At 63.4% G+C, this 27,691-nt stretch overlaps 3 protein-coding genes across 3 annotated transcripts in view; all 3 read right to left on the bottom strand.

The window, feature by feature from the left end:
- Window positions 1-2,259, bottom strand: part of NOTCH3 (notch receptor 3) — a 33,833-nt gene extending 31,574 nt beyond the window's left edge. The window contains exon 1 of the mRNA XM_037818178.1: window positions 2,145-2,259. Coding sequence (XP_037674106.1) covers window positions 2,145-2,259 — 115 coding nt within the window. The remainder of the gene's footprint in view (window positions 1-2,144) is intronic.
- Window positions 2,260-10,416: 8,157 nt separating this feature from the next.
- Window positions 10,417-13,888, bottom strand: EPHX3 (epoxide hydrolase 3). Its single transcript, XM_037818635.1, has 7 exons — window positions 13,235-13,888; window positions 12,976-13,061; window positions 12,539-12,696; window positions 12,310-12,438; window positions 11,409-11,512; window positions 11,153-11,289; window positions 10,417-11,052 (listed from the first exon to the last, which is right to left on the bottom strand). Exons 1-7 carry the CDS (start codon window positions 13,475-13,477, stop codon window positions 10,827-10,829), a joined length of 1,083 nt encoding a protein of 360 aa, XP_037674563.1. The 5' UTR covers window positions 13,478-13,888; the 3' UTR covers window positions 10,417-10,826.
- A 3,214-nt stretch (window positions 13,889-17,102) lies between these two features.
- BRD4 (bromodomain containing 4) overlaps window positions 17,103-27,691 on the bottom strand; it is a 58,634-nt gene continuing 48,045 nt past the window's right edge. The window contains 12 exon segments of the mRNA XM_037818634.1: window positions 17,103-18,514; window positions 18,621-18,858; window positions 18,931-19,136; window positions 19,346-19,476; window positions 19,554-19,716; window positions 19,805-19,917; window positions 21,926-22,208; window positions 22,210-22,257; window positions 22,259-22,479; window positions 22,812-23,145; window positions 23,251-23,277; window positions 23,279-23,304. Coding sequence (XP_037674562.1) covers window positions 18,446-18,514; window positions 18,621-18,858; window positions 18,931-19,136; window positions 19,346-19,476; window positions 19,554-19,716; window positions 19,805-19,917; window positions 21,926-22,208; window positions 22,210-22,257; window positions 22,259-22,479; window positions 22,812-23,145; window positions 23,251-23,277; window positions 23,279-23,304 — 1,859 coding nt within the window. The 3' untranslated portion in view covers window positions 17,103-18,445.

Below are 27,691 nucleotides of genomic sequence, written 5' to 3'. Positions count from 1 at the left end.
GGTGACGCGAGCCAGGAGAGTGCCGGGTAGGGGCAGGTGTGAACCGCTGTGCGTGCGTGTGTGCATGTGTGTGTGTGTGTCAGAGAAAGAGAGAGAGAAGGAGAGGGAAGGAGACAAAGAAAAACAGACAGCCACGTGACCTCGGACTCTGGAGACTTCTGTGAGGCTGGGAATCCTGCCCACTTTTCAGACCAAGACACTGAGGTTTAAAGGGTTCCAGTGCCAGCCAGTCCGTGTGGGATTTGGCAGACAAGGTGTGGGAACTGGAGGCAGGAAGCAGCAGACAGAGAGACAGGGACGGAGAGAGACAGAGAGAGAGAGAGAGAGAAACAGGGAGAGGCAAAGTGGGTGGACCTGGCCACGAGAATGGGCCACAGTGGTGTGTGTGTCCCCTTCGTCAGAGGACAAGCTGACAGGGAGTGTGAACACTGGGGCCCATGACACTGGCTACAAGTGGTTTGAGCCACGTGTGTGTGCATTTGTGTGTGTGCAGGCTCACGTGTGAACTGTGCCTGGGCACAATGTGCCCCCACTGCCTCCCTGAGCTGTGAAAAGCGTATCCAGCCGTGCATGTCTGTATCTGTGTAAGAAACACACATCCATGCATGGGTGTATGTATGTGTGCTGTGAGTGCAGGCTGAGCCTGATGCGTGTTCATGTGTGACTCGTGGATCTGGTGTGTCACGTGTGTGAGCTGGATGTGTACACGTGTGGCCAAAGTGTGTTGGAGGTACCTATAGGTAGGTATACTGGTGTGAGCTGGGTGTGGGCATGTCCTTTACCGCTGGGTGTGTGTACCGCTGCTGATACACTGGATATGTGCACACGTGGGTTTCTGCAGGTGTGCTCGCTCGCGTGTGCTCAGTGGTCAGTGGGTGAGCTGGGTGTGTCTTGGGTGTGTGCGCGCGCCTGTCCGGGCACGCACGTCTGCGGATGCGGCGTGTGTGTGTGCACGTTGGCATCTGTGCGTATGTGTGCGTGTGCGTGTGCGTGTGCGTGTGTGTGTGTGTGACCGGGGGCTGTGTGTGACAGGCCATGTGCGCGCTCGGACGGCGGAGGCGGCCGCTCTTGCCGGGTCCTGCCCGGTCGGGGCCCCGGGGCTGGGCTGGGGAGCCCCGTTCGCTCCCGCGACCCCCGCCCCGCCCGGCGCGGAGCCCCCTGCCGCGCCCCGGGACCCTCGGGCCGGGACCCTGCGGCCCGCGCCCCGCCCCTGCCAGCCAGGCCTCCCGCGGCGGGGATGGGGGCAGTGGATGGTTGTGGGGTTCGCCCCCGCAGCCCCCTCCCCAGCCCCGCCGCTGGTCCCGCTTTGTCTGGCAAAGAAAGCGCGAGGCCGGCCGGGGGGAGGGGGTGTCTAGACGGCGCGGCCATTGTCCCGGGCGGGGGAGGGGAGCGCGGGGCGGGGGAGGGGCGGGGGACCCCGGGCCGGCTGAGGAGGGGGCTCGGGCCGCGGGGAGGGGGCACCGGAGCCGTTGGGGGACACGTGGGTCCGCTTCCCCGCTCCGTCCCCGCGCGGGAGGCGGGGGGCGGGGTCCCGGGGCCGCCGGGTCCCCTCGGCCTGGGGAGGGAGCGGGGCGCGGGCGCCGCTGCGGCTCCGGCTCCGGCTCCGGCTCCGGGTCTTGCGGCGCTCCGGCCTGGGAAGTTTTCTCGGAGTTCAGAGCTCCGAGAACTTCGCGCCCCCTCCCCGCCCCCAGCCCCCGGCCCGCCTAGGGTGGGGAGGGGGTGCCTTTGTGCGGGGCGTGGAGGGGGGAGCTGCCTGGGGGGATCTGGGGGCCCCGATCGTGACCTTCCCAGGACTCCAAGCAGAAGCGGAATGGGGGCGAGGCCGGACTCCCCTCTAGCTCCCCCCCAATCTTGAGTCCCGGTTCCCCTCCCCGCGAGTCCCTTCATCTCCAACCCCAGTCTCCCCAGGGCCCCTGGTCCTCGGATCTCTGGAAACTTTCCTCCCCGCACCCCGACCCCCGGCCCCTGCAACCTCAGGGACTGGCTGGCACGCAGCCCCCAGGCTCCTGCGCCCCTGCGCCCCCTGGCCCGGCTCTGGTTCCCTGCCTCCCAGACCCCTGCCCCGGCCCCGGGCTCGGGGGTCCTCGCACTTCCCCCCCCAACCTCACCCCACCCGTTCTGCCCGCCAGGTTCCGGCCCCTCACCTGCAGCCCCCGGCCCCCCCAGCAGCAGCGGCAGCAGCAGCAGGGGCAGCGCCCGCACCGGCGGCAGCGGCGAAGACATCGGGCGGCCGCGGCGGCCCCGGGCCCCCGGCCCCATGGCGGCCGGCCGCGACCCTCCCTCCTCCCTCCTTCCCCGGGCTCGGGGCGCGTCCCGGGGCAGCCTCCGCGCCGCCAACCTCGCCCGAGTGAGGCCGCCGGGCCGCCCCGCCCCCCGCCCTCCGCCGCTCGCCCCGCCCCGGGGCCGGCCCTGCGCGCCCCCGCCCCCCGCCCGGCCTCCCGGGGTCCCTGCCCACCCCACCCCCCACCCGCCCAGCCTGGGACCCGCAGATCCTCGGGAACCCCGGAACTCAGGGCAGCCACGCGGTGAGGCAGCGGCACGCGCCCACGCCCTGGCTCATGAACACCCCCGGACACGCGAACACACACACACACACACACACACACACACACACACACACACACACGCAGAGCAAGGAGCACACAAACACAGGCCCCCGGAAACCCCAAACCCAGGCCAGCCACGTCCTGAGAAGCCACCAACACACAGCCAGGAACACACAGATCCAGACCCCCAGCACAGAGCTTCGTGGGGGCTCGGAAATCGGAAACACTCAACGGATCCAAAACTTGGGGCCCAGCCAGGCCATGGGTCTGGGGCCTCCCCGGCAGCCTCAGACTTGACACACCCTCCAGTCCCCGGCGGCGTGGGCCTTCTGACTCTCAGCCCTCCCAGAGAGCACCCCCTCCTCCTCACGACCCTGTGTGAACCTCAAAAGGCCACCCACCCGGCACCCGGTACCCCACGCAGCTCTGCTGCCCCTCCAATCCTGTTCATTTTGATCAATGGCCTTTTACCCAAATCAGTGGTGCTGCAAAACCTCCCTGCTGCCCCCTTTGTGCCTAGTGGTGAGGGCGGGGTGGGGGGTGGGGGGTCCCGGAGAGGCCCCAAGCCCCCAGTTGTTAGGGGTCAGGGATGGGTAGCTGGGGGACACACAGAGGCGATGCTGAGCTTCCTGCCTCGGGGCAGGGGTGGGGGTTGTTATTTTTTTGCTCATTCATTCATTCCACAAGCATGTTTGAAGCATTTCTAAAGCTCCAAACTCCCTGTCCAGCTCTGTTCTAGGGGCTGGGGGTGTAACAGCTGGCTGCCTGCAATGGAGGAAGCTTCCACTGGGGCTTGATCATGAAGAATGGGCTAGAAAGGAAAGTACCCCAGCACACATATGGTCTGTACACCCAGAGGAGGGGTCAGAGTGGGGAGGGAGGGTGGCAGGCAGGGGTCCTGCCAGGCAGGATGGGGAGGAGGAGAAAGAGGTCAAGCTGACCCCCCTGGTGGCCATGGCTGCTGGAAGAAAGAATGGTGGGGGATGGGGGTGTGGGGTGTTAGTCCGAGGAGCCAGAGGATCACCTGCAAGGCGGCTGAGAACCTGGACCGAGTATGAGGGAGCTATTGGAGTGGGAGATAGTCATTTAGGGGCCTCAGAGATCGTGGGACCATATTTTATAATTTTAAACTTGCCAAAAGTTGCAGAATTGTGCCAACAACTGCCATAGGCCCTTAGCTCAGATTCGCCACCTGTTCACACTTTGCCACATTTGCTTTATAGTTGTCCACATATATATACATTTTTTTTTTTAGCTGGGAGTAAGTGTTGGACATGAAACTGCTTTGACCCCAAACACTTCACCGCATGTTTTCTATGAGCAAGGGCATTCTCGTACATAAACATGGTTCAGTTTTTGGCTTCAGTCCACATTCAAGTTCTGCCAGTTTCCCCAATAATATCCTTTATGACATGTTTCTTTACTGGTGCAGGATCTGATCCCAGATGGTTTGTTGCATTTCATTGTCACGTCTCTCAGATCATTAGTCTGACTCCATATTTCTTGGCCTTTCTGTGTCTTTCACGACGGTGACATTTTGGGGGAGCCCAGGCAGGGGTGTCCCACCCTCTGGGGGGTTCTCTGCTATTTTCTGGTCTCCAGATTTGGGGTGTGCATCTTCATTAGGAAACCACAGAATCGACACCGTGTCCTTCCCTGTACCTCGATTCCGGAGGCACCTGCTGTAGGCTCCTGATTCTGAGGATGCTAAGGCTGATCGCCTGGGTGAAGCCCACCCCATTACCCTTCTGTAAAGATGCCATTCCCCCTTGACTCCCACCCACTTCATAATTAATGGGTGTCTGGTAGGGAGATGTCTTGAGACTGTGGAAAGATCCTTCCAGTCATCAGATTCCACCCACTGGTTTTGGCCTTTATTGATGATTTTTTTGGAGGGAAGGGGTGGAGGTGGAGGCAGGGAGAAAGGAGAAGCTTGAGGAGCCAGGGTGGAAGTTGAATGACCGAGGAGGGCTTGGCACTGAGGATGCCCCCTTCCCACCCCCTGCCAGGCCTGGCAGGCCGCCCGGTCCCAGATGACAGGGGCCAGGGATGCCCTGCCGCTCCCACTTCACGGGACCCTCATCTGTCCAGTGTGATGGGGGCTCTCTGCCCATCTGGGAGGGCTCTTCCTCCATCTCGAGGGAGAGAGGAGCAGTGACTTCCAGAGGCCGCTCACCGGAAGAGCCAGGATTTGAACCCATGCCTGAGTGACCCCAAGCCACAAGTGGGGGCAGGGAAAAGGACACAAGCTGCGTCAGCAGGGGCACAGACTGACTCACAGCCAGGATGCCGAGTCAACGGGCCCCGGGGCAGGCAGGGCTCAAGGCGCACCCCGGTGCCCCACCCCGGGACGAAACCCAAGCACCCCCAAGCCGGCCTGGCCCTGTCTTGCCCTCCCCTCACCAGCCCACTGGGCCAAACCCGCTCTTCAGCCCCGTAGGCCTTGCTCTCTCACCCCGAGCCCAGACTTCATCTCCCCACTTCACTTCTCTCTGCCCCAGAGTCCCAGCTGGACGGAAAGACTTTTCTGCTTCCTCCCCAAGCAGGGAACTCACAGCCCACAAAACTGCATTCTCTTCTGGCTAGAGGGAATGCTCTGCCATTTCCCACAGACAGCCTGGGTCCTCTTTCTAGCATGTCTTCCCTCCCCCGAGTCCTGTAACTGGTGAACTCCTATTCATCCTTCACGGGTCCCATGCCGTATGCCCCCTCCCTGACATCCCCAGGCAGAGCTCCCCGCTTCCCTCTGCCTCAGCCATGTCCATATATGGCTGGGGTGTCTGTATCCTCCAGACTGGAGGCTCCTCAAGGGTCAGGCAGTGGGGTAAGGTTTCTCGGGGAGACCCAGCATCGCCCACAAAGGGGGTGACCTGGGAGGGTTTGGTGACTCCGGAGGTGGCTGACAGAGGAGTTGGGACAACCAGCCAGAAGAGCTGTCACAGGAGGCTCGGACCACTCTCTTCAAGACCATCCTGAGAGTCTAGGGATCCAGAGAGGGTCTGGGGGTTCAGGGTCAGCCCCTCCCCCAGCCCCTTTGCGAAATCATTTCTTCTGGAATGGAAGTCCTAGTAGATGCTGAGCTCCCCATTACAAGGAGCAACCAAGGGACTTGGACACACATTTTACCAGATGGGGAGCCCAGAATCCATGTCTCTGGGCTGATCTGGACCCAGGTCTGTGGCAGACGGCCGGCAAGGGTGCAGTAACGGTGGGAGCCTCAGGCTGAGGGGCACGGGGAAGAGGGGGCAGAAGGAAGAAACACACATCTAAAGAGCCCCCGCTGCGTGCCAGCTGCTTTCTGACCTCCTCCCCCCATATCTCCGAGAGCAGCCCCCCATGCAGATGCTGGGGGTCCTGGCTGGACTTCCCTGCTGCTCCCCTCCAGCTCCCGTGGCCAGGCTGGCCTTAGGTGTCCGGTGTCTGGGTGTCCGGACAGTTGAACTGAAAGTTCCCACGGCCTTGGAGCCGGCGGCCGCACAGTTCCCAACCCCGTGGTGGTGGGGGTGGGCTGGAGCCCCCTCTCCCGCCGGCCGCCTTGGCCAAGGCTCGCATTTCTCCTCCATGAGCTCAGTCCCCAGGGACCTGGGACCTGGGGCCAGGCCAAGACACAGCTGCTGGGTCCGCTGTCCGGGAACCTGAGAATATGCTCCCAGCCTCTCGCCCCCCCCCCCAGGACCACAGCCCCACCCTCTGGGCAAAGAAGCGGGGGAACCAGGCAGTGGGCTGTGGGAGCTGAACAGGCACCAGCAAGCTTGGGGGCTGAGGCTGGACCCCTGGGGCTGTGGGCCGCGGTTACTGCCTCCTGGGGGGCCCTCTCGGGTTCAAACTCCCTGTGGCTCGCCCCTGCCCATAGCCACATGGCTTCTGCCCGCCACACCAGGTTCATCTCCCTGTCTCAGCAACCCCCCCAGCCTTTGCACAGGCTGTTCCCACTGCTGGAAGCACCCTTCCAGTTCCCAATGACTCCTTCTGCCTGGTGGTCCACTCTGACCCTCCAGCTCTTCTCTGCTTCATTCAGTCATTCAACAAACATGTATCGAGGAACTAAGTGGGGGCAGGCCCTGTTCTACATAGAGGAGAGGGCAACAGACTTAGTTCCTGCTCTGATAGGGAAGACAGATCATAAACAAAAAGGCAAAACAATAGGAACCTTTGAGATGGTTAGGTGTGAGACAAGGGAGGGAGGGAGATTGTGGTCAGGGAAGTTGATGGGGGCAAGTCCCAAGGGGTCAGTGGAATGGGATTCTATTCCAAGCATGGTGGAAGCCACTGGAAGGTTTTCTCGGTGGGGGGGGGGAAAGATCATTCTGGAAGCCCTGCTGTCTCTTGTTCCAGGAAGCTATCCCTGAGGCTGCCTGTCCACCTCCTCTGAGCTTGCCTGGTTTGTTCCAACACAGCTCCAATCCTTGCACATGATCCGGCCTGGCTTCTCCATCAGCTTCCGAGTGCCGTGGACACATCTCTCGCTTGCTGCCAGATCGCCCATGGCCAGCGTCGAGCTTGTCGCACAGAAGGATGAATTCTTGTCTGCTGGACGGATGGCTGTGCCCAGCCTGGCTTGGGGCAGAGCCGGATCCAGGAGCTGGGACCCTGTCTGGGCACAGGCATGACCAGTCTTGTGGGGGTCCTGGCTGGACCAGAGGGTGGGATGGGGTTGGTGGGGGTGGGGAGCTTCCCAGAGGAGGGCGGGTGAGAGCTGGATTTGACGGGTCAGTGAGGAGGAAAAGGGAGTGGAGGAGACAGGACCCGTCTGAGTTGAGCTTTGGGCAGCAGGGCAGGGGGAGCCTCCCCACTACTCCATCTGGGGGCAGTGGTTTTTGATTTCCTGTTCCCTGTGCATCCCCTGCCCTCAGTCTGGCCTCTCAGGCCCTGGGCTCCAAGCCACCCTGGTCTTCCATGCCCATGGCCTCACCTTGGACCCCATCTACCCCTGCTCTGAGCCCTGACCCTCTGACTCCCCCCCCCCAAGTGCACATCCTGGACTTCCTGGTCCCTGAAATTTGACCTTTCAGTGGGTGGGGCACCCATCCTCCTCCCCTTCTCTCCCCCCACTTTTCATTAGCCCATAGTCCATCCACAGATTCAAGTCTCTCATGAGAGGAAGCAAAAATGCACAGTGAAGTTGCACCCCAAAGGCGGAGCATCCCCTCCCCCAGGCTCCTGTCCCCTTTCCCTGCACTGCAACCCCCACCTGGGCTCCTTTCTTGTCTCCTGCCCTGCATCGCCCATCTGCCCCCTCCAGCCCCACGGTCCCCCTTCTCCACTTGATCTGGGCCGAGAGGCTGACCCCTGAGAAGGGCATCAATGGGCCTTCTTGTCCTCTGGCTTCCAGGTGGGTTCTGCCAATAGGAGGGAGCAGCCAGAGAAGGGTGCGGACGGGCTGTGAGTGAGTTCTCTGGGGTCCCTTCCCCCCGCCCTGGGGGGCTGCCACAGGGTGTGTCCTCAGGGCTGTGCCAACATCCTGCCTCCCCCTGGCCTGGTTGGGGGCACCGAGGGGTGGTGACAGCTCTCCAGAGGTGCTTGCCCCAGGAGGCCGTCCTAACTCTCCTTAGTTTTTCCCAAACCCTGCCCACCCACCCCTGAATTAAAGGGTCCCTGTCGCAGACTTTCCTCTAATTTTTCAGTTTGAGAGTGTCCTCTCCGCGCCTCTGCTTGACTTCACTCACGGGCCCTTCAGCATCCAAGCCTTCTGCCCACAGCACCTCCCCCTGGCCCCCCAGGCTCCTCCCTCCCATCTTTGGGGAAACAGGGGCTTTCCTTGGTCCCCCAGGGTCTGCAGGGCTGGGTGTGCTCTGAGCTGATGGCTCAGCTGCCCCTTGACTCCCCCTCCTGCATTGCTGGGCTACCACCCTCGTTTGGATCTGCTCCTACATCTCTGCTCTCTCTCCTTGGCTTGTCCCTTAAATGTTGGGGGCCCCCAGGACTCGGCCTTGAGTCTTGTTCTGCATTCTGTTCTGGGGAGACCTCACCCTCTTTCCCAGCTTCCTTGTCCCCGCCCCCCCAGCCCCTAAGAGGCTCCTAGGTCCTTGCCCCCTCACCGCTGGGGTCCAGCCCCCCACCCCCACCCCAGGGCACCCCTCACTCCCCCAACCTGCCTTGGCCTGGAGCTGGGCTTCCTCCCCCACAGCCTGGACCCCACCCTGCCTCTTTCCAGGCCCCGCGGCCTGCAGTCTCCCCCTTCCGGTGGGCGCTCTCACCAGCCCCCCATCACGCTGGGCTCCTAGCCCTGCCTTTGACGGTCTTGAGAACCCCCCATCTTCTGCCTCGTTTCCCATCCCCAGCCTTCCCGGCGGACGGAAATGCCGAAGCCGCCTAGCGTGACAGGTTTCCGTGGATTGGAGCGAGTCATTGCACGGTTCAACTCCAAGGCCGCCTCCTCCAGGCAGCCTTCCCTCCCTCCCCCAGGCTAGTGCCCCATCCCCGGTTGCTCATTCCACCCCCATGGGGCTGGGGGTGCCCGGGCCCGGCTCCGTCTCCCCCGCGCCTCCTCTGGGCACACAGCGGGCGGCAGGGACAAGAGAAGTAATGAATGAATGAATGAATGGGTGCGCGAAGAAGTGAATGAATGAAGGAATGATGGAGGGCGGTCTGGAAGCGGGGCTGCAGAGCAACGAGATGGCGATGCCGAGCCTGGGAGCCTGGGAGGGGTCCCGGCCCGGGCCGACGCCCTCGGAGCCCGCTGAATCCCGCTCCCGCCCGAAGTGGTGGGGCGCGCCCGGACCCTCGGCCGAAAGAGAGGTGCGTCCTGATTGGCTCAGGGTGGAGGACCGGCCGGCTCGGCCGAGCCGCGGGCCGCTATTGGCTCAGTCGCCAGGGCTCGGTCCAATCAGCACGGCCGCTTCCCGCCTCCCGGAGACCCCGCCTCCCTCCCGCGGAGGGCGGTGCCCACTCGTTACCCCTGGCAACCGTCCGCGGACCCCGTTGCCCGGCAACCGCCCGAGGCCTCCCGTCAGCCTGCGCCCGGGCCCCTCCTGTCACCCTGACAACCAATACCCGTTCCGGTCACCCATCAACCCTTCCCCCGTCACCCTGGCGACCGCCTCCAGGCCCAGCGCCCCCGTCCCCCTTTCAAGCCTCCGCGCCCCAAACCTGCACCCGGGGCTCCCCGCGGGGGCGCAGGTCTCGGCTGCCACCCCCTCTCCCCGTCCCCAGGGGTCCCTGGGAGGGGTCAGCCCCTGCGCACCAGCGGACGCCCCCAGCCGGTCCCCGGGCTCACAGGCTTGCGTGGGACCGTGCAGTCGCCGCCGGGAGCTTTTCAGGATGCAAACCATGTCCGTCCGCTGCTGAAAGCCCTCCCTGGGCTCCCCTTGGGAATCCAATCCCAGCTCCCCCCACCCCCGGCGGCCTGGCCCGGGCCTCGGTGGCTCCCACGTGCCCCTGCTCCTCCCAGGGCCCCAGCCCCTTCTCGCCTCCAACCTCCTTATTTCACTGCTGCCCAGGCTGGGAAAGTCCGGCCCCCTGGCCCAGGGTGGTCCAACCCCGACTCAGAGTCCCCCCTGTGTCCTGCTCTTGCCTAGAGGCTGGAGCCAGAGGTCTCCAGAGGGACGGCGGAAATGTGGGCTAATTTGGAGTGGAAGATTCCAGAAGGCCCAGATGGCTCCCCCAGAATCCCACATGTCTTAATACAGCCAAGATGGGCCGCCCCGGCTGGGCCGAGAGAACTCCACCTTCCAATGCCTGGAGTTGCGATGGGGCCGGGGGATCCTGGATCTGCCCCCCAGGCCTGGCTGGAAAAGCATCTGGGGATCCCCCACATTGGAGCTGGTTGGGGAGGCCCTCTCCCCTTACGTTAGGAACGTCTGATACAACTTTCCGCGCTGATGGAAATGGGGCCACTTGAGCCCTTGGACTATGGCTGGCATGACCGAGGAACTGGACGTTAAACTTCATTTAATTTTAGTCAATTCACATTTCAGTCGAAGTAGCCAGGTGCAGCTGGCGGCCACTGTTTTGGCCAGTGCAGAGATTGGCAGAAGATCCAGACTGGAGATGGAATCCAGGAAGAGAGACCTGGAAGGTCAGAGGTTATGGTTTGTGTGGTCAGGGGACAATGACGAAGATGACTTTGGCCAGGAGAAGGGTGGGGCCCCAGGGAGGGGAGAGAGGGGACACTCGGTGCCTGGGACCCAAAGGGCTTGCAGGCAGGCCCAAGTGCACACCATCCTGGCATGCTTCCACGGGCATGCGTTGCGTGCACTCCCGGGTGCTTGCACGCAGCGGGTGTGAGTTCCTGGGCGCCTGTGTGCCTGTGTGTTTGAGCAGGCTGGAGGGTGGAGGCCTCTAGCCCAGCAGGTCTTGCAAGAAGGCCCACATGTACTGGTGCATCTCCTCAGGGTTGCTCTGGGGGATCCAGTGCCCGACACCGGGCAGGATGTGGGCCTCCAGCCGGCCGGGCACAAAGCGGCCACTGATGGCCTCCACCAGGCCCAGCTCCAGGTACGGGTCCTTCTCGCCCCAGAGAAGCAGTGTGGGCATGGCCAGCTCCTGCGGCTCCAGGGGTAAGTTCCTGCAGGCCCAGACAGACGGACAGAAGAGAGGTGGGAGGATGGCTGTCCCGCCCCCCGGGAACCTCCCCCAGCTCCTGCCCTGAGCCTGGTCTCTCTCACCTGAAGAGATTTCGGTAGTAGTTGAGGGGCCCGACGAGGCCATTGGGCTGCGAGAAGCCATAGAGGAAGGCCTCGAGCTCGTTGGGGGACAGACGCGGGATACCCGTTTTGCGGTGGGTGAAGATGGACTTCAGGATCTGGGTATATGGGCAGGAAGGAGCCGGGCTTCAGGGCCCTGCCCACTAGGCTCCTCCACAGCCCCCTACCCCACCCCCCCAGGCCTCCACCCCCACGCCAGGCCCTCGGCTCACTGGACCTGGAAGTCCGACATGGACAGAAGCTTCTCAGGCAGCCAGGGAAGCTGGAACAGGAACATGTAGTTGGAACGGAAGAGCTGGCTGATATGGCGCAGTGAGTAGTCTGCAGGGGGGGTTGGGGAGGTGGAGGGGAGGTAGACCTTGTGTGGCCCGGGCCTGGGGGGGCCCACTGAACCCTTGCCTGAGCTTGCAAAGACATGCAATGTCCATCCCAGCTGGGACACTCAGCTGGCTCCCCTCCCTGTCCAGTGGAACCCACACATGGGGACCCCCGACAGTCACCAGGGGGGCTTCCCCAGCCCACGCCTGGATGCATTCCTTCTGTCTTCATTCAGCAAACACTTACTGAGCACCTACTGTGTGCCGGGGCCTGGTCTAGACTCTGGGAACAGAGTGAGGTACCAGACAGGCAAACAAATCCCCGCCCTCGTGGAGTGGACAGTGTGAAGGGGGAGGCAGACAGGAAACAACAGCAGCCAAAAGAGAGAGAAAAAGATAGTACGTGGCCATGACCTCAGTGATCGGAATTAAAATCGGGTAAAGGGGGTCCCCAGAGACGGCATCTCACGCTACTGCAGCTGTTCAGCTATCCGTCTGTGCTACCCGAAGAAGGGCATTGAACCTCTCAGTGCCTCAGTTTCCCTAATCAGGACATGGGAATAATAATACTTGCGGAAGCCCGGGTGGCTTGGGAAGGTTAACATCCTTGTCAGAGCAGTAGGTTTACCTGTAAGTGCTCAACATGTCGGCAAGTCCCAAGTGAACTGTCATTCCCACGGCGGGGAAGGGACCCCACTGAGACCAGCCCCGGGCAGGTTCCCTGGTGGACAGACAGGTGCCGACACAGACACGAGCCCTTCATGCAGGTGCATCCCAGAGATCCCCAACTCCCCAACCCACCTTGGTACACCGACATGGGGGAAGCGCTGGCCACAATCAGCCGGTCGACCAAGGAAGGATAGTAGATGGAGAAGTTCCAGGCCAGGATCCCACCCCAGTCGTGGCCCACCAGGATGCACTTGGAGTAACCTGGGGGCCAGAGGAGCTGGCGTGAGTGGCGCTGGGTGGGCTGGGCGGACGGGGTGGTGTGGGATCAGGGAGGCGGGGTCTGGGGCCCACTCCCACACACCAAGGCCCAGGATGACGTCCTGGATGTCCACCATCAGCAGGTCGGTGGTGTAGCAGTCCACCTCTAATGGCACATCCGAGGGGCCATACCCACGCAGGTCCACAGCCACGACGTGGAAGTGGCTCTGGAACTCCCGGAGCTGGTAGCGCCAGGAGAACCTGCCGGGCAGCCGGGCGGAGGAGGCAAGTTGAGTCAGGGCCATTCAAGTGGCACCACCCAGGCCTTTGGTTGACCCCACCTTCTGGCCCTGGACTTCCCAGAAGGAAGGAGGAGTTCCCCCCAGGCCGCGACCATCAGGCCCCAGATTCAACACTGCCTCCGCGGTGCCCCTGTCCCCGTGCGTCCCCAGCTGAGCTCTCTGTGCCGGGTGATCCCAGCGGTCCGCGCCCACCTCCCCCGCTGCGTGCGTGGCCCAGAACCCTCGTTCCCCCATGTACCAGTTCTCGGGGAAGCCGTGCAGAAACAGCATGAGGGGGCCATGGCCGCACCCCGCGGAGACGTAGTGGAGACACAGGCCTGAGCTCTGGGGAGCGGAGGGGAGGGGCGAGGTCTCAGGCCTGGGGACCCCTTCTGTCTAGGCTTCACCTCCCGGGCACCCGAGATCTGGGGCCCACTGCCTCTCGCCCCGCTGGCCCCAGCCCCAGGACACCCGCCCCGGGCCCCTGAGCCCCCACGGCCCCGCCGGCGCGCGCCCACCTTGAGGCTGAGGAAGCCGTGCTCGCCCAGCGCGGGGTCGCTCAGGCAGGCGGGGGCGGCGCGCCGGGGGCGCCCGCAGCAGCCGCGCCGGGGCCGACACAGCACGGACGTGAGCGCCACGCAGCCGTAGGCGGCCGCGGCCAGCAGCGCCGCCGAGTACACGAGGCTCCACATGAAGGCGCGCAGCAGCTTCAGCGTGAGGCGCGACGGCGCCAGGAGCGCGGTCACCACCAGCTCGGGCATGTCGGGGCGCGGCTGGACCACCACGGCGGCGCTGCCGTCGGGGCCGGGAAGCCCACCGCCCTTGCTCTGGGACGCCTCCGTGCCGTCGAGGCGGGCGGGACGCGGCGAGGGGAGGCGGGGAGGGCTGGGACCGAAAGCGCCAGCGCGCTCGATTCGCGGGAGTGCCAGGTGCACGCACCTGGGCGCGACGGGAACCCGGCGCTGGACGGGCCGGGCGGGCGGGGGCGGGGCTTGGACAGGGACGGGGCCAGAGCAGGTGGGTGGGGTCTCAAGAGCCGGAGCTGTGGACACCGACGGGGGCGGCAACGAGGAGAAGGAGGCCGGAAAGGTGAACCCTCCCCGGCCTAAGGAGATGGAGGGGCTAGGGGCGTGGCCTAGACGGGGCGACCTAGGAGGGGCGCAGGGGCTGGGCCAATGAGCGGGGTCTGTTCAGGAGCCGGACCAATGAGACAGGGGGTGGGGCCAAGACCTAATATGGCGGGACCGGAAGCGGAAGGAGCGGGACGGGTAGCGCCAAAGCCGACACTAGGAAGGAAGGCGCAGGCGGCCGCTGCGGCCCGAGGCGGCTTCGAGTGTCGCCGCCACCGCCCCCCCGTGAGTCCCCGTCCCGGAGCGCGCGGCCCTTCCCTCGGCCTGGCTCCGAGGGGTCCGCAACACCTTCTGCCGGACCTGACTCCAACGGCGGGTCCAGCGGCCTCGGCCCGCGCGAGCTCCAGTTGGCCCAGGCAGGCCCGTCGGCCCGCCCCTCCGCGAATGTGATTGGGCAGCGGCGTGCGGTTGACGTGCCGGCGGCTGGTCCCGGCCCAGGCGCCAATAGGCGGGCCTCGGGAGGCGGGGCGCCCCCCGCAGCGGCCACTGGAGCGTGGGGGCGGAGCCTGCCCTCTGGGGGCGGGGTCCCAGCCCCACCCCACCATCCGTGCAGTTGGAAGACCCAGCTTCTCCTTCCGACGCTTTCGCAAGGTCCTGTCAACATCCTCGGGGTGACGAGGCAGCATTTCGTAAGCACTTTAGGGCCACCCGTCATTCAACCTTATTAAATGCAGATACTGTTTTCACATCCTCAGATTACAGACCGCGGACCTGACATTCGGGTGCCAAGGCAGTGGCCCCCACAGCTGGCCGGACGCAGTCCAGGAGCTCCTGGGGGATGGGGTGGGGTGGGGGGCTCGCCCTTCCACCCCACCCCGGAGGGCTCCCTGCATGTGCTTTTTTTCCTTCCTTTTTCAGTTTGAAAGCAGTCACTCTATTAACAGACCAGATTACAAAAATAATCGTGGTGGACACCTCAGTTCAGCCTCCTGAAAAGCCTATTGCTTTGGTCTTCCCTGTTGCTGGCATCTCCCCCTTCTACAAAATGGGTGGCATTTTTCTTCAATCCACATGTGGGAGATAATTTGAAGGGCCACAGGATGTTCGCATTTTCCAATACTATAGATCTCATGAATCGGATCCTCCAGGCAAGAGGTCATGCAATCGAAGAGTTCTCTGTCAAGGCAATCCACTTACTGATTTTGTCATAACCACGCTTATAGATCAGATCATTCAAGTTCGGCTATCTCCATGCAATATGTGGGTCCACAATTCTCAGCATGTTAAGCTTAGCAAAGCTGCCACGGAAGATTCCAGGAAGGTGAAGGCTGCAACCAACACTTCTTGGACCTTTAGGCTCACACCATCTCTGATCCTGATGACAAATGCCCTTTGGGGTTCCACAGTCATATAGAAGTTGCCTGCTTTTCTTGCCATTCGAATCTTGGCTCTGTACATCTGCCTGTGTTCCTTGTGATAGTGCATAGTTTTTTCATAGATAAGCTCCCTGTCTTTTGAAGCAACTTTTAGGCAAACGTCTTTCTCAAGCACTTGACCTTCAGTCGGCTTTTTAAGGGTTTCTGCACAGCCAGAACCACCTTCTTCAGCATCTTTCCTGGTTCCAGCTGGAGAGTTCTAGATGCGCTTTTATGGGGAGTTGTCTGTTCGCTTCTGGCTGCAGCTTTTTGTGCTCCCATTGCCACCACTGGCACCACGTGTTTTATGTTCGTTTCCTTTAACTAAACCCTCACCTCTTTCCCTCCCCGCGCCCCCTCCTTCCACCTCCCACTGGCCACCGGACCTTTGCATCCCCCCAGTGCCACCATTATGCTGCCCTGGGAGCAGTGGCTGAAATGTGTGCAAACGCTGCATCTCTGCACACAAACTTCTGTTGTCCCAGGACTTGTTACCTTCCTTCTTCTTGCCCGATTGGTCTGTACAGTGGCTTTGGTTTCTTTTACAGTTTGCATCTGATCACGTCTCCAACACACTCAATGATGCTCTGGGATCTCAAGTTTCTAATCTGGCCACACACTTCAAATCCAATCTGGGGACCTCGCTTCTTGGGCTACATAGAACACTGCCCCTCGCCCCCAGACCGACTTGACACTCAAACAAAAAGTCAGCAGTAGCCACAAGCCGTTAACTTTATATTCAGTACAAATGTTTATTTTTGCAATGAGAACTGCACAAAAAAAAAACAAAAAAAAAAAAAACAAAAAACAAAAACAAAAAACCTTTAGTATGTAAGTGAAAAGTCTACGAATTCCCATCTACAAATGTCCAAAGTGTTTAATACATGTCTCAGATTCACGGACATAGTAAGTATTGGCCAAGCGATCCGTGCATACAGTACAGTGGGGGCTGGTAGACGCCTCTTAGGCTTTTGTACAGGATGGAGATTTCTAGTGCTGCGGGAGGGGCTGGGGGATGGCCAGAGAAATTAAATAGTAGATCCTAGTTCTAATTACAACCCGGTTAGAGACACCCGTCAGTCAGCGTGGAGGGGCCTTGGCAGAGTTAAATCTTCAGTGGGAAGGTACAGACAAAACCATCTTTCCAGCTCAACAGTAGGACCTGGCCTGGGGGTTTCCGAACAAAACAGAGCAAAAGAGGGGTGAGATGAGATGGAAGCAACCCCAGAGAACCAGAACCTAAGTCACACTGGAACCGGCACAGTGGTATCACTGGCAAGTGCCTGGGGTGGGGTGGGGACGGTGAGGAAGCGGGGTGTCCGGCTGGGTGCCTGAGCCACCTTCCAAGTCCAGCAGGCCCCAAACACAGGAGGCTATAGGCCCTTTCTGGCTGAGAAGAGAATGCGTGCTAACAGTACTGGAAGTTTCTACTGGCTTGTTGCTCTGTGTGTGTGTGTGTGTGTGTGTGTGTGTGTGTGTGTGTGTGTGTGTGTGTGTCACACCCTCGTATCTGGCAGCCTGGGGCTGTGGTGTGCACGGATGCAGGCAGATCTGGGGCAGCCGCCTGGTGCGCTCCCTCAGCAGAAATGTGTGCACGTGGGAGTGAGGATCCAGTCTGGGGGCGGGGGGGTGGACACTTACCTAAGATCTGCTTAACCCTGAGCTTAAATGAAAGGAGTCGTCAGGCAGAGGGGAGGGGAGGCGGGCGGGGAGTGCAGAATACTGTCTGGGGTTTGGCTGGGGCCTGCTGGGGCTCCCCTGGCCCCGCCCCAGCCCTGGATGGGGCCATGCCAGGGAAGGTGGGGGCTGGCCCTAGGAGAGGGGCTGCCCCGGGGGTCCGGCTCTGACAGGAGGCCTCGGCAGCGGGTGGGTCACAAAGAAATGTCAGGAAGACACCAGCGTTAAAAAAGAGAGATGTGTTTATTCCACGACCAGTACAGAGCCAGGTGCATCTCCACCGCATCCGAGTTGGGCCAGTCGGTGACTGCACAGCGCGGGCGGCACCGGGGCACCAGCGCTGGGGTGGGGGAATCTCAGGGCTTAACCTCGCCGAGGGCTCCCATTACAAAAATCAAAAGGGGGGACAGAGGAGGTGGGGTGGGAGAAGTCGCCGGGGCGGGGCAGGGGCCTCCGGACGTGGCTCCCAGGTGCCCATCCCAGCCCTGGGCCGGCCCTTCCCAGTAAAAACTCCAACGGATCTGACGTTAAAAAACAAGCCAACGGATGAAGGGGGCAGGGAGAGGGAAAAGAAAACCCAAAACGCAGCTTTCTGCTTTTATAATTAAAAAACAGACTAATAAAAGTTTGAAACGGAGTAAGGTATAAGCAGATTTTGTGTGTTCTGTTTTGCCTTTTTTGGGTGTGTGGATTTTTTGGGAGGTTTGTTTTTACACCAAGTTTGGTGGAGTCACCAACAAACTTCAAACAAAAACAGGCCAGCTATGTCCACTACACGATACAGCCACGTCACACACTACCCACAGTGCGGGGCCGCTCACACCATTTTGAGATTAGTAGTGCCATTGTGTCTGGAGAAGAGGAGAATTAAAAATAAAATAGAACTCAACAAAAAATATATATAGAAAAAACAAAAAACAAAAAAAAAAAACAACACAGAAACCCAGGTGGGAAGGGACTGACTTTGGTTGGTGGCCTCACTCCCCAGCAAGGCCCGCCACCGTGCGTGCCCACCGCCCGCCCTGCACCACACGGGACACACACACCTCCACGGCACGATCCCTTCTGCACAAGCGAACACTTATGGAGAGTGGCTCTCGATTAAAGGCTTGTGGGGGGTGGGGTGGGGGGTCTGTTCAAGGCAAAGTCAGTGCGAGCTGGGGGCGCTGCCCTTGCCCGCGGGCTGCCCCAGACTCCTGGGAGTGGGCGGCTCGGGCTGGGCTGGGAAGGGCTCCTGGCGGGCAGGGCGCCGCGTGCGTCATGTTCTCACGGCCGGAAGCCAGTCACGGCGGCGGCGCCCAGGCCTGTGATACTGTGTGGACATTTGGCGGAGGGTGGCCTCGGCCCCGGCCGCCCGCGGGGGGCTGTCCCTGGCTGACGTCCGGCTGGCTGTAAGGCAGACGGGCTCCGCGATCTCAGCTCCCACTGGGCCTGCCCTGGGCGTCGCATGCAGGGGGGCCAGGCCTGGAGGCGCCCCGGCCGCTGCTCCCGCCGCCACCGCCGCCTAACACTATGGAGAGTCCATGTTTGCGCCGGAAAATCAAAGTCAGAAGTCACGCAGGCGCTCTCAGAAAAGGTTTTCTTCAAATATTGACAAGAGGTCACTCTGGAAATTCATGTCAATGGTAGCTGCCATCTGCAGGGAGGAGAGAGGACGGTCAGGTGTGCCTGTGGCCCTCCAGCACGCTGCCCCTCGCCCCGCCGGGCCCCCCACAGCCCCCAGGGGGCGCCCCAGCCCTCACCGCCTCCCGGCGCCTCCGCTCCTGCTCCCGCTTGCGCGCCAGCTCTCTCTGCTGGTCCAGCATGGACTGGGGCTGGGAGCTCTGGGCCTGGGGGGCAGCGGCGGCCACGGCCACGGCCTGCTGCTGCTGCTGCTGCTGCTGCTGCTGCTCCTGCCGTTGCTGCTGCTGCTCCTGGCGCCTGCGCGCCTCCTCGTGGGCCCGCCGGGCCTGCTCCAGCGCGTCCTCATCCTCACGGCTCCTGCGCAGAGCGGGCCATCAGCGGGGCCCAGGGCCGCCCCCGACACCCGGGGCCCCGCGGAGCCCGGCCCACCTCATGCGCTCCTGCCGCAGCCGCTCCTTCTCCTTCTCGGCGAGCTCGGCCTGCGCCTTCAGCGCCTTCTCCCGCTCCTCCTTCTCCCGCGCCGCCCGGCGGAACTGCTCGAAGCTGTCGCTGGACGCCTTGGCGGTGGAGGACGGGGTGGTTGGGTGCTTCTGCACCAGGCTGGCCCAGGAGCCCATGTTCTTGATTTTCAGGTCCTGTGGGGCGGGGGGACCAGGGTGGGCATGGGGTGGGCGGCACGGGCTCTGGCCCGCTGGGGCTGTGAGGACAGACTACCGTCTGTCCGGCAGGCCTTCTGGAGGCCTAGCTGAGTCCTCCAGGCCTTCGAGGAGCCCCGGGTGGGAAGGGGCTGCAGAGGTTCCCTCCCAGGTGCCGCCCTGGGCATGCTCGGCCCCGCCTCCCCTACCTTTTTGGGAGCAACAGGCGTCTTGGGCTCCTGTTTCTGTTTGTCCTTGTCGGGGGCCCCGGGTGGGGGTGCATTCTGCTCAGGGGGCCGGATCACAGGCCTCCCCACGTCCACTGGCTTCAAGTCCGGCCCTGGAACACAAGGCGCCCATGGGCCCAGCTGTCCCGTCTCCCAAGGATGGGGCTTTGGTGGGCAGGGGGGCACTCACGCTGGGGCAGGTGGACGGGGGCCTTGACGTTCTCTGGGTGCTTGGGGGGCTCGGGCCGCAGCGAGGGGCTGAAGGTCTCGCTGCGGATGATGGGCGAGTGGATCTTCTCTTCCTTTACCACCACCAGGGGCTGGGACTGGACCACGGAGGCGGCGCGCAGCTCCTGGGAGGGCACAGAGGCACGGGCGGTGAGGGGCAGGTGACTGGGCCTGGGCCTGGGCCTGGGGCCGCGGCCTCATCCCTCCCTTTACCTGCTTCTTGGGCTGGATGGTTTGCTGGGGTGGAGACTGGTGGGTCAGGCTTGGGAACTGTGGCATCTGGGGGGAATGTATCATAAGCGGGGAGGGGGCTTCCCGGAGGTGACCTGGGAGAGGGGAGGAAAGGGTCAGCATGGAAGGCCCCTGGCAGCCCCGGCCTCGAGCCCTGTTCCAGCTGCACACTGCCTGGGGGCGGAAGCAGGACTCATCATTGCTGGCTCTTTGCAGCTCACGTGCTCATGCCTGGGAACTTCTGAAAAGGCGGCTTCTCCTGCCAGGGCGGGAAGCACCACGGCCCCCTCTGATGGCGGACGGAGGAGCAGGGGCGGCATGTCCCCACAATGTGACGTCCCTCAGCCATCAAGAGAGGCAAGCTCCCTTGAGCCCCAGGAGGGAGGCGCCTGAGAAGGCCACGCACGGCCTAACCCCCCTTCTGAAAAGGGGAGACTAGAGATGGGAAACAGGGCAGAGGCTGCTGGGGCTCAGGGGTGGGTGGGCGCCGGGAGGAGAGGATGGGGCGCGAGCAGTCTCGGGCTCAGGGCAGTGAGAGGCTTCTGCGCAGCACTGCGAGGGGGACATGAGGCAGGACGCACTTGCAAAAGCCTATGGGCCTGTCACGCAGGGAGCCCTGCGGCGGCCTGTGCTGGGGTTAGCAACAACGTCTCAACAAAACATGACCCACGCAAAGGCAAGGCCAATGGGAACTGCGCGAGGGGGCCCGCTGAGAATTCCTCGTACCATCTGCTCCACTTTCTGTAAACCCTCAGAGTGCTCTAAGAATCAGAGCCTGTTAAAACCCACGTAGCTCCCGATCCCTCTGGCAGAGAATGGGGTGGTGGCACTGGGGTTCTGTGAAGCTCTCTAGATGTTTCTATCAAGCAGCCCGGGGTAAGAGCCTGGCATCAGTGAAACCACGCCCTTGGCCTGCCTGGGGGCGGCTCCCTGGTGCTCCCCTAGGGCCCAGGCCCCGATCCCCGGTGGGGACAGGCTGGAGGAGGCCTTCCCTGTGGCAGCCCCTGCCCAGGCGCCTGCTCCCCCCAGGGCAGGGCTGGTAGAATGGGTCGGGGAGCTCGCCCAGCCTCTGTGGGAAGTGGGCCGGCTCACCCACCTGGCGGCCCCTTCCCCAGGAAGGAAGGGCCCAGCATGCAGGCCTCTCGCCCCAGCTTCACTGGCACTGTACAGGTGCTGGGTGCTGGGCCGGCTAGCCAGGTCTCATCCTTGTCGACCCCACCACCGGGACCCCTGCGAGGGGCCTCCCTGCGTCCCTGCCACCTGTGCCTCGGCCCCAGTCCTGCTGTGGGCCCCTCAGGCCAGGGCTCGCTCCGCTGCCAGCACCCCATGACACGCTCACCTCGGTTCAGAACAGGGAGACCAGGGGTCTTGAAGCCCCCAGCCCTTGCTCGAGAGTGGGAACCAGGGCAGCTGTGCAGCTGGCCGACACCCAGGCCAGCTTTCCCAGGGAGGATGGACAGCTGCTCTCGGCTCCCTGCTTGCCACAGTACCCCTGGCATGCCGCAGCCGGGTCCCTGCCTGGCTATCACACGCAGCACCAGTCCAGGGCCCACTGCCACCCTGTGCTTGGACACTGAGAGCCCGGCAGGGTGCCCCAGCATCTTCCTCGAACTGCAGCCTCTACCCTCTCTGACATAGGCCTGGCTCTGCAGGGGGCCTCACCACCCCATGAGCAGAGCCCACCTGTTCCTAAACGGCAGCAACAGCCTGGGGCAGCCCTCAGGTGGAACCTCACTCCCCACACTGGTCTATTTCTCCAGGAAGCCCACCCTGACTGCTCCCCCCACCCCCAAGAGGTGGGTTGGGTACCTCCTCCGGGCTCCTGAGCCCTCCATCCTAGCCTGCATGTAACTCACGACTGTGGACTCGGAAAAAGGGCTCACAGGAACCTCATTCTGGGCCCTGACCCCAGTTTGCAAGCAGAACCAATGCCTGGGGAAGCCACACTTTGCAGCTGCCAACCCCCAGCCACCCCAGGCCGTCAAGGCTGGGCTCTGTGCCCGCCACAGCCCAAAGCACAAGCTGACCTTTGGGGCTCCCTGGGGACAAAGCTCCAAGCCCCTGCACCCCCCGCCCCAGACCCCAGGGGCAGTGTGCACTTACCTGTGGCGTAGGGGTCCGCCTTGTGGTGCCGGGGCGAAGGGTGATGCTGGATGACTTGCTGAGGCTTGGCCGGCGGCGGCGGGGGCGGCTGCTGGCTGGGGGGCGGGTGGGGGGGCTGCTGGCCGGGGGGTGGCGGGGGCTGCTGGATGTGGGCCGGGAATGGCAGGGGCTGCATGTGCACGGGCCGGGGTGGGGGCTGGTGCTGCGGCGGTGGGGGCGGCTGGGGCTGGGGTGGGGGCGGGGGCTGCTGCCCGGGAGGGTGTGGCGGGGGCGGCAGGGGGGGGCGGGGGCTGGGACTGCACCTTCACGGAAGGGAGCAGTGGGGTGGGGGGGCTGCGCCTTCTGCAGCTGCTGCAGGTAGAGCTGCACTTGCATGGAGGTGAGGGGCGGGGCGGGCGGCTCCTCATCCTGCAGCAGCACCTGGGGCGGCTGCGGGAGCAGGGGTGGCTGGGCCAGGGCGGGCGACACGGCCGGCGGCCGGGTGGGCTTGGGGGGCAGGGCGGCGGCTCGGTTGCTGGGCCGCGAGGGCTGCTGGGGCAGTGCGTTGTGCAAAGCTGCAAGGACAAGAGCCGTGCACGGTGAGGACCCCCCGCCCCGACCCCCGATGGGTGTCCCTCCAGCAGAACCCCAGGCCCACAGGTCCCCCCGAGCTCCGTGCACCCCACATTCTCCTGGCCCTCTCCCTTTTCTCCTTGGCCAGATGATAACACTCACCCCTCCCCCAAGCCCCAGACGGACCCCCGCGCCATTGCCATCGCCCTAGTCGCCCACACCCTGGCTCCGTGGAAGCTCGTCCACTGGGGTGGAGCACTGTGGAGGGCAGAGGGCCCCGTCTTTCTCACTGAGCAGGCCTGCCTCAGGTCCCCCCATCTGACTGCCAGCTCACCTGGAGGAGACACCACGGCGTGCTGGTTGAGGGGGGGCGGAGTGCTGTGCTCAGGCGGCTGGGGCAGGTGCGGGGGCAGCTCGGGGGGCGGCAGGTGCAAGATGGGCTGCGTGAAGTGGCCAACAGGGTCGAAGACACTGCCCGGGAGCTGCGGCTCCAGGACAGGCACCTGGGCGGCCAGGAAGGGAGGGGGCGAGGCCTTCAGGGTGGGGGCCGCCTGCTGTGGCAGGGAGGGTGGGGGTGGCGGGGGCTGCTGCTGCGGAGGTGGCGGGGGTGGTGGAGGGGCCACTGGAGCCGGGGCCTGCTGCATCTGTGGATGGTGGTGGTGATGGTGCTGCAGACGGACAGAGAGACAGGGTGGTGTCAGACCACGCTGGGCCAAACCTGGGGGGCCCTGGGGGCCCCAAAGACTGCTGGACACAGGACAGACACCACGTACCTTCTTCTGCTCCCTTGCTGGGTGCCCCCCTCTTTTTGGACTTTGGCGCCAACTCTGCAGAGAAAGGGAGAAGGAGGTGAGGCTCTGGGGGAGACAAATGCAGGCTGGACGGGGGTGCAGAGAGCAGAAAACAGCAAGCTCGGGAGGGCTTGGCGGCACCGAGAGGGAGGTGGCGGGTGAGGCCTGGGATTCCCGGGGCCCAGCTTGGGGGGTCTGAGGACCAGGGCTAGGACTTTGAGCAAACCTCCCCTGCACGCTTTGGGCCCCCCGCAAGGAGAACCGGGAGACCTGGCCCTGTGCTCTGGGCGCGGACTGTGCACACCTGCAAGATTTGATGCCCTAAACACTCAGTCTTGGAATGACCCGAGACGCTGAGAACAATGATGCCCACTGGATGGATAAGAAAGGGTGGCTGAGGGAACGTGCCCAGAGCCATGCAGCTAAGACCCAGCTGCGCTGAGCCCTGGAAGGCCCTACCCCACCTCCCAAGGAGAAGCCGAGATGGGCTGTGGGGGCCGAAGCCCCACATGCTGCCAGCAGGGGCCACTGCCTCGCTGAGGGATGGCGAGGCGCTTCCGGGCCGCCCCGCACCGCTCAGCTGGGCTGCAGGGAGGAGGCCGGTGGACATGTCCCTGGGTGTACCAGCCCCAGAGGCACATGCAAAGGGGCTTCAGCTACATGGGTGCCCTGCAAGCCCCAGCGCTCAGGGGCTCGCTCGGCCTGGCTCTCCCCGAGCCCGCGAGCCGACCCCTGCTGCTGGTGCTGGAGGGCACAGGCTTCGACCAAAGTGGGGTGGCTGCCCCTCAGGGCTGCTTCTGTGACATTCATGGCCCTCCAGGGGTGGCAGCCACGGGGTGGGTGGAGAGGGACCAGATGCTGGAACAGCCCAACATCGACAGGCACGTGGCCCTGCACCAATGCCAGCACTTTGTGGGGGGGGGGGCCCTAACCCCAAAGCCGGACCCCAGCGGTGCCCCGAGATGGGATTTGCAGCTCTGAGGGTAACCGTATGCTCCTGGGGAGAGGAACATGGACTGCGGCGGGGGAGGTGGGGGTGGGGGGATGCCTTTGCAAAGCCACAGGGTGTTGTTGGGGACAGATGCCAGAAGGCCCCAGAATCAAAGGGACCAGACGACGCCGGGCACAGCTGCATGCGGAGGCCCCAGCCTCAGGGGTCATCCGAGCTCAGAGCGAGGGAGAAAGGCCTGGGACCCCCTCTCCAGAATGGGGCCCTTTCCCCACGCTGATCCCCAGAAACAGAAACTGGGGCAGATGGTGCCAGGGTGGCTGCGGCCGAGAGGCGACTGGAGGAGGGCAGCGGCTGGCGCCTGTTCTGGGCAGCCGCGTTGGACCCTGGTGCCGCTGGGAGGCTGAGGCGGGGTGCCCAGCTCACAACACACCAACCCCAAGACGCCCCCCACAGCTCCCTAAGAAGGGTTACATAGAGATGACCTTAAGTGCTATGACATCTTTATTCCATGACAATCTTGAACTCGACACAGATTTCAGCTTTATACAGGATGGCAATCGTACAGAGAATCAAAACGTTTTGGTGAAGTCTGGTAGAAACACTGATGGCTACCCTCCCCGGCCCCCAGGAAGTGAAGGAGACGGGCTGGAGGCGGGAGGGCAGGGGAGGAGGGCGGCTGGGACCCACGTGAGCGGACGGGAGGCCCTGAGCAGCAGCCCCAGCTGTGCCGTGGGGACAGGAACGGAGACAGGACATGCCTGAAACAGAGAGTCCAACTCCCACCAAGTCCAGAAAGCGCTCGCCTTCCGAGGGCCAGAGAGGAGCCCTCAGGCGCAAAGTCGGACCCGTGCGCGCCCGGCACCATGGGACCCACATCACCGGAGTTCCCAGACAATGCGAGTCTTCCCAGGGACAACGCCAGCAGCTCTCCCCAGTCCTGGGAATCTCCGGGCATGAAGCTGCGCACGCCCCGGCCGCACCGCGCCAAGAACACGTCAGGCAAAGGCCAAACAGCCGCTCAAAAGAGTCTGTTTGGCAAACAGAGCGGCCTGGCAGTGGACGGCCCCAAGGCCAAGGCCGGGCCAGTGCCCGAGGGTGGCTGCGGCCAAGCGCCTGGGGAGAAGCTCCCCGAGACCCGGATGCTGGCCCACAGGGACACCTCACGTCAGGCGGTTTTTCTGTTGAGATGCTGGGTTCATGACTAAAAATGGGCTGGTGTTGATTTTTAGAGTAAAAACGCCTGTCCGAAGCCCCTGGGAACTGGGCGGTGTGGCCTCCCTGCATGCCCGCCCCCTCTGGTGGCTGTCGCACGTGAGGGGACGGGAGACGTCCACCTTGGAGACGAGCCACAGTGGTTCTATGGGACGGGGTGGGGGGCTGCAGTGCCCTGGCCGCCACCTGGCAGCATGCCGAGCTCTGGAGCCTGGGGGGGGATGGCCCTGCCCTGCCAGGAGGTGGGGCGCTGGGCCGGTGTGGGTGCCCTGGGGCTCCCTCGCCACCACCCAGCAGCACCTGCCCAGGAAGCTGGGTCTGAGGGGTGCGGAATGCGCACCTGCTTCTACCTGCCTGGGAGAGGGGTGGGGAGGCACCTGCCCTGTGTGACCTGGGAAGAGGCCAAAGAAGTTGAGAGAACGCACGACAGGTAACTCAACCTTCTGGAAAGAACTGGGATTGTCCAGACAGAAGGAAGGCTCCGGAGGCCGCGGGTCAGCTGTGGCAGGGGACAGCCTTGCGGGCACCAGAGAGAAGGTGTGGTGGCTCCGAGCGGCCAGGGGCCTCGTCGCCAAAGCCCCGTGCTCGTCTGGGAAACCTCTAGATGTTAGAGTTCTTCCTTAAGGCAGAATAAAATCTTCCCTGGACTAACGTCAGTGCAGGGTCCCGGCGGGAAGCGGCTAGGTCAGAGTCCCCGGGAGAGGGAGGATGGAGACGGAGCGCCCGTGGGGGCCATGCCCGGGGCGGGGAGGGGGCTCCCATCGCCCACCCAGGGAGGCGCCTGCCCACAGGCGGAGCTGGGCGCAGGGCTTGACGGACTTAATCCACCCCCGGGACAGGCCCCAGGCTCTGAGGAATTTCGTAACTTGATGGAGTCCTGGCCCTTTCACGGAGGAAAGGGACTTAAGCTATAGCTTGCTGGGAAGGATCTGGAACTGAAGACCGTTTTTATTAAGAGTCCGTGTCCAGGGATTAGACGGGACCTACGCAGAGGGAGAGAGAAACCAGCGTGAGACGCGCGGGCTCCAGGCCACCCCGTCCGAGGGTCAGAGCCTGCAGGGTGCCCCGGCCCCAGGCAGGCCCCGCTTCCCCAGCGCCCGGAGCCTCGGGAAGGTTCTGGACCAACAACGGCCTCCACGAACGCGGCCCACGGCTCCCTGCGTGCTGGCACTTCCCTCTGCCGTCCCAGAGCCGCTCTCCGCAGCCTCCTGCCCTGTTCACTCTGGGTCCGGGACACCCAGCCTGCTCTGCTCACCCCACCAGGCACCCCTGGTGGGCTCAGCTCACTTCCTTTCGGGGCGGGTATTCTGTGCTGTCTGGCCCTGGGGGCTGGGGGTGGGGCAGGACCCTGGCCTATGCAGAGCAAGGGGAACCACCTCCCCACCGAAAGAAGCTCTGAGAGCAAAACCTCCTGCCGAAAGGCTTCATCCCCACATTCCTGCAACTCCCAAAACAACACGAACCACGAAAAGGGGATTCAGTTACATACGCTGTTAAGGAAGAGAAGCAGAATAAATAAATAGCCCTCCTTTCCGGGGCACCCCGTGGCTGGAGCTGACCAGGGTGTGGACAGTGGGGAGGCGGCCGGGCACAGCCCCTGCAGGCGCAGAGCTCGCGTGGGAAAGCCGGGGCCGCGGAGCCCCAGAGCCGCTCCAGCTGCAGCCCCAGGGACCCTGGGGACCGGGAAGCCGAGGCTGCTGGCCCGCTAGAAACGCGCCATGGCCTCCGTCTGCACTCTCCAGCTCCAATCTTTCCCAAGCATCTAGCATTCCTCTTTCCCCTGGAGCTATGAAGAAACACCCATGCACTCCAGCTCTGGGAAAGGGAAATGGGAGACCAAAATAGCTGGAGTGCGTCCTGTGGCAGCCAGAAGCCAGGTCTGAGTCCAAGATCCTCCCTCCGCCTGACCCCACCAGGTGGCTGAGGGGGCTGGGGGTGGCGGCAAGGGGAGGGGCCCCCGCGAGCATCTGAGCTGGGCCCCCAGTCCGGAAAGCCTGCGAGTGGCTGCCCAGCCCCATGAGGTGAAAGCTGGAAGGCGAGCCCTCGGATGCACTCGGGACCAGGGGCCCGGGCCCCAGCCCTGCCGATCCCTGCCCACTCCACAGTGGGGCTGCAGACAGGCCCGGGTCAGGGCAGACCTAAGCGCACGGAGAGGCCACGCTGCCAGGGAGAGCTGCACGGGAGGAGGCGGTGGGGCTTGGGTGCTGCTGCAGGGAGGGGGCACCCAGGGCCCTGGGATCAGCCGGGGAGGCAGCCGCC

The sequence above is a fragment of the Choloepus didactylus genome, chromosome 25, assembly GCF_015220235.1.
Source record: "Choloepus didactylus isolate mChoDid1 chromosome 25, mChoDid1.pri, whole genome shotgun sequence".
Lineage (NCBI taxonomy): Eukaryota > Metazoa > Chordata > Mammalia > Pilosa > Megalonychidae > Choloepus > Choloepus didactylus.
The sequence above is the reverse complement of the archived record's forward strand: the minus strand, read 5'-3'. Positions and strand labels throughout refer to the sequence as shown.